The 7,696-nt window shown below is 48.9% G+C and overlaps 1 protein-coding gene across 1 annotated transcript in view; it reads left to right on the forward strand.

Annotated features, from left to right (window-relative positions):
- ZBTB49 (zinc finger and BTB domain containing 49) overlaps window positions 1-7,391 on the forward strand; it is a 23,862-nt gene extending 16,471 nt beyond the window's left edge. The window contains exons 5-7 of the mRNA XM_008068220.1: window positions 2,020-2,102; window positions 2,194-2,355; window positions 6,228-7,391. Of these exons, the coding sequence (XP_008066411.1) occupies window positions 2,020-2,102; window positions 2,194-2,355; window positions 6,228-6,904 (922 nt within the window). The 3' untranslated portion in view covers window positions 6,905-7,391. The remainder of the gene's footprint in view (window positions 1-2,019; window positions 2,103-2,193; window positions 2,356-6,227) is intronic.
- The last annotated feature ends 305 nt before the right edge of the window (window positions 7,392-7,696 follow it).

Below are 7,696 nucleotides of genomic sequence, written 5' to 3' on the forward strand. Positions count from 1 at the left end.
CGCCCGGCTAATTTTTTGATTTATTGTAGAGATGAGGTCTCACCAAGTTGCCCAGGCAATCCACTCACCTCAGCCTCCCAAAGCGCGGTATTACAGGCTGAGCCACTGAGCCCGGCTTTTTTTTTTTTTAATCTGTTATAGGATGCTATGCTAGAGTCAGATTGGAAAACAAACTTAGTATATAGGGTAATAGGATAATAAAAATTCATTTAGTGAGTTCTTATTAGGCAGTGACTTCCTAAGCCTTTAGTTAGGAATTTGAGTATGAGAAGAAGGTCAAGTTCAGTTCTCCATTTTCCCACTGGCTAAACATCATTCTCAACAGCAGGAGGTCCCATGGTACTAGGAAGGTTCATTCGTAGGGCTATCTATTCTGTTTACCTGGCAAGGCTCATTCCTAGAATTGTCCAAATGGGGTCAATAGTGTCCACCTGAGTAATGTTGAATTATGGAAAAGGACATGGTTTAACCTGATTTTATAGCCAGTTGTTTGAAGGTGAGAGGGAGTCAGGCCTAGAATTTAGTCTGAAAACACATCCTGGATCGGTTTTATAATACAAGCTATTATGATCCAGGCCCTTGATTTTGTTTTTTTCCTTTTCCTGTATCTGGCATAGCATTTACAAGACACATGTAAAGATAACATAGTAACAGGTGTAGAGTTGAGAGTTATTTCATAGTTCATGAGGATTGGCCTGGTTCGATGTTCCTGGAGGACACTTGCCTTAGTTGTTGCTCTGGAGACCAGCCAGACCCCAGGTGCCTTCTTAAATTGCAGGCAGGTGGCGATGGGCCAGCTCAAAGACCAGGTGTGGTTGGAGATATGGTCGGGTGCTCGCCCTCGGTGTAAGATGCGACTGCAGTTTGACTCCCCTAATTTTTGCAGCACAAGAGTCAGTCAGAAACACCCAACAAGGTCCCAGGTGGTCTCAAATTAGAAACAATAATTGTGAATGACAAAAGTTTCAAGACAGCCAATGTCAAAAGTGCAATCAACAAGAAAACTTAGCTGTTCTGTAACATACAGCAGCATATTTTTATAAACTTATTGTAACTTTTATAACTCTCTGCTAGAAAACAGACCACCGCTTTAAGGACACCCACGGGCTCAGATGTTGACCTGCATCAGTGTGCTGTTGATAAAAGCTGCAGGGCCTAACATGCCTCCCCTTCTGCGTAGCACTCTAAACACTGAACATTGAAAGCCAAGTTCAGGGCCCAGGTATCATCAGGTCGTTTCAGATGCCTGGTGGCATAGACCTCCTGCTATGTCAGATGTGTACTTCACTGTTGGCTCCAGATGTCTTGTCTTGCACAGTGTTTTAAACCTGAACCTAGCCGGGCGTAGTGGCTCATGCCTGTAATCCCAGCACTTTGGGAGGTGGAGACAAGAGGATTGCCTCAGTCCAGGGGTTCAAGACCAGCCTGGGCAACATGGTGACATCTTATCTCTACAAAGCTGCAGTGGCCGTGAGTGTGCCACTGCACTACAGCCTGGACAACAGAGTGAGACTCCAACTCAAAAATAAAAGTGAAATACTTGCATCATTTTTCTCTCTGTTTAAAAAAGAGAGAATCTGGCCGGACTCGGTGGCTCAGCCTGTAATCCCAACACTCTGGGAAACCAAGGTGAGTGATTGCCTGAGCCCAAGGGTTTGAGACCAGCCTGGGCAACTTGGTGAGACCTCGTCTCTACAATAAATCAGAAATTAGCCGGCCATGGTAGTGCACACCTATAGTTCCAGCTACTTGGAAGGCTGAGGCGGAAGGATCGCCAGAGCCCAGCAAGTCAACGCTGGGGTGACTGTGAGCGTGCCACTGCGCTGCAGCCTGGGCAACAGAGTGAGACTCCACCAAAAAGAAAGAGATAATTTTAAAATGCACATTTCAGCTGAAGTCAGGCCAGTTTAGATTGCATTCTGAAGCAATGTCAGGAGCAGATCGTCTCCTCCCTCAGTGACTTGCAGATTCATAGTAATGTGGAAAGGCTCTTAATTGAATTTTCAAATTGCATTCCAGGTTTGCAGCCTCTGGCGATGTCCAGCGTCACATCATTATTCACTCAGGAGAAAAACCACACTTGTGTGACATCTGTGGTCGAGGTATAGCTGAGTGCTTTTCCTTCTTTTCTTGAAGATTTCTGATTAAAATGTTCTCCGTTCTTCAGCTTAACACTTGCTATGGTCTCTCTAGGGTTCAGTAACTTCAGTAATTTGAAGGAGCACAAGAAGACACACACGGCTGATAAAGTCTTCACCTGCGATGAGTGTGGAAAGTCTTTTAACATGCAGAGGAAGTTGGTCAAGCACAGGATTCGGCACACGGGGGAGCGGCCCTACAGCTGTTCCGCCTGTGGTGAGTTTCTGGCTGTCACCTGGTCATCGCGGTACGGGACAGGTTTCGTCCTTGCTCCACCCATGCCTGGGAGAAGCCATTTGTTTTCTCTTAGGTAAATGGGAGTAATGTTTCTTACCGCTTCGCATGCTTGTCTCTCATTCCCCCTTTGTGCACTTGTCAGTTATTTACTGCCTGTGTCTGGGGGGCAAGTGCTATTCTAGGGGTTCCAGGACCAAGATGACGGACGCAGAGTCCCAGGGGCCAAGAGTCACTGGTCCAGATGAAAGCGGGTGGCAGTTGGAGGGGCTGGAGGGCAGGATGTGCAGCTGCGGCGGCTGCATGGAAGGGCCTGGCCTCGGGGCTGTGGCCAGAGCATTAGCAGCATGTGCTGGGGTCAGGGTACGGAAGGTAACACCCATTGCTTTAAAGCCGGGCTTGGTGGCTCAGCCTGTCATCCCACGCCTTTGGGAGGCCGAGGTGAGTGGATTGCCTGAGCGCACGGGTTTGGGACCCGCCTGGGCAACTTGGCGAGACCTCATCTCTACAATAAATCAAAAATTAGCCAGGCGTGGTAGCACATGCCTGTAGTTCCAGCAACTTGGAAGGCTGAGGCGGAAGGATCGCCGGAGCCCAGCAGGTCCAGGCTGCGGTGGCCGGGAGCGGCCACTGCACTCCAGTCTGGGCGACAGAGTGAGACTCCAACTCAAAAAAATACACAAATAAATAAAATAAAATAAATCACGAGTGTAGTCTCCGGCCACTAATTTAAGATGTCAGTTCCAAATGATTGTCACAACCGGGAACTTGATCTACAGTTGAACGTTCTCTTCCCGCCCCACCCGGGACATCTCAGACTCCCGCAGTGCAAGCAGCAAAGTGGGACCTTCTCGCCCTCCCCCACCTCACATGTCCACCCCTTCCCCTTCCCCACCTCCCTGTCTGTGGCCTCTGACCCTGGCAAGGTCAGCTTCGGGGGAATAGGCGAGAGATAAGGAGAACAGAAATGTTTTAGGCGACAGGTCTACATTTTTTATTTGAAAATAGCTTTATTTTAGAGACAGACAGGATTTCCCTCTGTTGCCCTAGCTAGAGTGCAGTGGTACAGTCACAGCTCACTGTAGCCTCCAATTCCTGGCCTCAAGCAATCTTTCTGCTTCGGTATCCTGAGTAACTGGGACTGTAAGTACACATCACCATACCTGGTTTTTTCTTTTTACTTTCTTTTTTTTTTTTTTTTTTTGCAGAGGTGAGATTTTACTGTATTGCCCTGGCTGGTCTCGAACTCCTAGGTTCAAGCAAGCCTCCCAAAGTGCTGGGATTTCAGGATGAGCCACTATGCGCAGCTAGGTTCAATTTTTTTTTTTAACCAGCTTTAAGACGATATTCCTGTATCATAAAATTTACTGGTTTAAAGTAAACAACTCAACAGTTTTTGTTACATTCACAAAGTTGTGTAGCTCTCACCAGTCTATTTTAGAACATTTTCATCACCCCCAAAAGAAGCCTCATACCATTAGCAGTCATGCCTCATTCCCAGCCCCAACTCCTGGCAATCACCAGTCTATTTCCTGTCTCAGTGGACTTGCCTGTTCTGGACATTTCCTGTGAATGGACTCACCTACCATATGGTGTCTTTTGTAGCTGACTGCTTTTACTTAGCAAATATGCCGTGGACGTTCTTGTACAGGTATTGCATGAGTATGTTGGGTATATAGACAGGTTCCGTTTTACAGTGGCTTCACATTCTGAGATTTTTGGTGTTCAGAGCTGCCCTTGGGTTTTTCAAAGTTCTCAAGGTAGCCTTCCCTTCTCTTTTCCAACATTTCACTGCAACTGTCCAAGACACAGGTGCACATTTCCTTCCAGCTGGCTGTTCCCTTCTAGCCCTGGGCTGTACGGCAGCTTACTCCAGGGAGATGCTGTCTGTTGGAGTGTCACCGCCTTCTAGGCTGATTCAGAGCAGCCCCAGCATGCTTCTTGTCTAGCTGGTGGCAGGCGTGCATGTCCTGTGCTGGGCGGCATGAAGGCCATAGCACTGCTGCAGTGGCCCTCCTGTCTCTCACTGACTCCACCAGGAAAGAGGTGGGTGCCACTCCGCTGGACCAGCCTCACACCAGGACACAAGTGGAGCAAGCTCTCTCGGCTGGAGGGACAAGGGAAAGGCACCTCCGGCCCGTGCTCCTCTCTCGTAGGAACTCTGCTGTGGCGAGCATTTGTACGCATTAAAGACCCTGAAAACGATTGTCCCACTTGACCTAGTAATTCTGCTAGTGAGAATTTATCTCAAAGAGACAAAGAAAGATTGAAACGTCATGCCTGAAGATGTTAACTGAGCTACATTGTACATCATGTATGGTAGTAATTATGAAGCTTCTAATCCATAAAAGACCACATATCTGAGGAAAGCATACATTATAAAGACAACACAAGCCGGGGACGGTGGCTCACACCTGTAATCTGAGCACTTTGGGAGGCAGGGGCCAGAGGATTGCCTGAGGTTAAGGGTTCAAGACCAGCCTGAGCAACACGGCAAGACCTCATCTCTATAGTAAATCAAAAATATCAGCCAGGCATGGTGGCACATGCCTGTGGTTCCAGCTACTTGGAAGGCTGAGGTGGAAGGATCGCCTGAGCCCAGCAGGTTGAAGCTACAGTGGCTGGGAGCATGCCACTGCACTCCAACCTGGGTGACAGTGAGACTCTGACTTAAAAAATAAATACATAAATAAAACAAAGACAGCACAGCAGACTAAAAATATTTTCACTGCAGTACCCGTGAAGGAGGCTGAGCCTGACATTGTGGGCGTAACATAGAGGAACCACAAAGGCCAAGGTCACTGTGGTAGGTTATCTATAAGGAATAGGTGCGGAGAGTTTAATGCGTGCATGTCACATCTAGTTTTATGTTCATAGGCTTTTTTTTTCCTTTTAATAACCCACCTACCTGTTGCTTGACTGGGGCTGGGTAGTTGAGAATTCAAATATAGGGACATGAGAATAGATGAGAAGCTCAAACTTGTGTCCACATGAGTTGTGTGTCTACTCTTAGGTAGTCCTTTGTGAAGATGACACGACTGTGTAAGACTGTGTCGAGCTGCCACCTCTACCTTCCTCCTATTCTGATTGTTGAACCAGACCCCTTACCTTTACCAAGCTCACGGAAAGAGAAATAGAGCCTGGAGAGGCATGTGTGAAACTGTGTTGGAAGCTGAATACATATTCATCTTTAGAAAAGATGTTTCTAAGCCGGGCTCGGTGGCTCAGCCTGTAATCCCGCACCTTTGGGAGGCTGAGGTGAGTGGATTGCCTGAGCCCGTGGACTCGAGACCTGCCTGGTCAGCAAGACCTCATCTCTACAATAAATCAAAAAATTAGCTGGGTGTGATAGCACGCGCCTGTTGTTCCAACTACTTGGAAGACTGAGGTGGAAGGATCGCCGGAGCCCAGCAGGTCGAGGCTGCGGTGGCCAGGAGTGGTCACTGCACTCTAGTCTGGGCGACAGAGTGAGACTCCAACTCAAAAAAAAAAAAAAAAAGATAGAAAATATGTTTCTAAAGTACACATTGGCAGTGTCAGATTTGTGAACATTTCAGGGAAGCCTACAAGGAGGGCTAGGTTTCCCAGCACAGCCCACCAAGAGCAGGCACCTGTGCTTACCAGCATGGCACCCTGACAGGAGGCACTAATGAGAGTCGAGAAGACTCACTCTGAGACACTCAAAATCCGAAGGCTTTCCACCGCTGAGAAGGCCCTCCCACAGGAACAGAGAGCCTTCTGAAGTGGGCAGGGGCCGTCCGACGGCCAGCTCTCCTTAATTCAGTGTCTTGGGAGGGGGAGGAAGGAATCTTCCAGAATGACCACGATAGACACATGCTTCTTTCTTTTTCCAGGGAAGTGTTTTGGGGGGTCAGGCGACCTCCGCCGACATGTCCGCACTCACACCGGGGAAAAGCCGTACACGTGCGAGATTTGCAGCAAATGCTTCACCCGCTCTGCGGTACTCCGGCGGCACCGGAAGATGCACTGCAAAGCTGGCGGCGAGAGCCCGGAGGTGCTGGGAGAGTTCGGCCAAGCCGTCGAGCCCTCCGACCTTGAGAAGTCTCAGAGCTCAGACTCTTTCTCACAAGACCCGTCAGCGACGTTGATGCCTGCGTCAGGGAAGCTCCCCGTCCAGCCTGTGGAAAACGCTGTGACAGAACTGGACAGCCATGCTGCTGGCTCCTATTGTAAGTTGCGGTCCATGATGCCGCCTCGTGGTGTCCGTAACCAAGAGAAGCTGGGTCTGGATCCTGTGAGGCTTGCTAAGCCCCAGATGCCGCAGACGCAGCCTCAGACATATGTGTACTCGGACGTGGACACCACCGCCAGCGACGAGCCGCTGCAGGCCGATGGCCTGTCCATGATCCGCTCATCTCTGGCTGCTTTGGACAATCACTGCAGTGACCCCTTGGGTAGTCGTGCATCTTCCACAGCTTACAGGAACTCAGAGGGACAGTTTTTCTCCAGCATGACTCTCTGGGGGCTAGCAATGAAGACACTGCAGAATGAAAACGAGCTGGACCAGTGACGCACTGTGTCAGCATTTCTTCATGGCAGAGGCAGTGTTCCCTCAGTTGGGCAGCCTGGGATCGAGGCCACGGGAGGAACCGTCTTCCTGTGGCTGGTCCCTTCTCACAGCCAGAGGACGTTCAGAGAATTTCCCTCCTGAGGATGGCAGATAATTTGAAGCATCTTGAGCTCAGGGCTGGGGAAGAAGGGCCAATGGCTCACCGTGATGCAGACGCAGGCCTGGGGAGCCTGCGTCACGACACCAGGGCTGGGAGACGCCGTCTCGCTCACTGCAGCTGGCACAAGAGCTTGCGGACTCTGTCCACACTGTAAGGCTGTGTGGTGCTGAAGAAATGAGACATGCATCACAAGACAATACTATTTTTGCATTTGAAAGATCAAAATTTGTAGCATTTGTATTTTTAAATATTTACAAAGATTTTATTTGCATATGAAATGCATACTATAATTTAATTTGAATAAATGAAACTTGCTTTTCTACATAATATGTCTCTTCCAGCATTTTAATTAATCTAAGGACCACAGAGGTATAAAAATAAGTATCAACTAGGACTCACCCTGCCAGGATAAGAGCCGTGTCGGTTGTCCTCCCCTCCTGGTACAGCAGCCTTGTGTGGTCAGAACATCCTCGCTCCGGGCTGCTGCTTCCTGTCTGGGTTGTGGGCAAGCTACTCACCCTCTCAGGCTCTTCTCTGGGTTATCTTTTCTGCAGTATGAGAGGAATATCTTTTAGTGTTTTTAGAAGGCGCGAATGATCTGACTGGAAAACACCTGCCTAGGACCTGGCTCT

Source organism: Carlito syrichta, unplaced genomic scaffold, assembly GCF_000164805.1.
Source record: "Carlito syrichta isolate Samal-C Ts95f unplaced genomic scaffold, Tarsius_syrichta-2.0.1 Scaffold309897, whole genome shotgun sequence".
Lineage (NCBI taxonomy): Eukaryota > Metazoa > Chordata > Mammalia > Primates > Tarsiidae > Carlito > Carlito syrichta.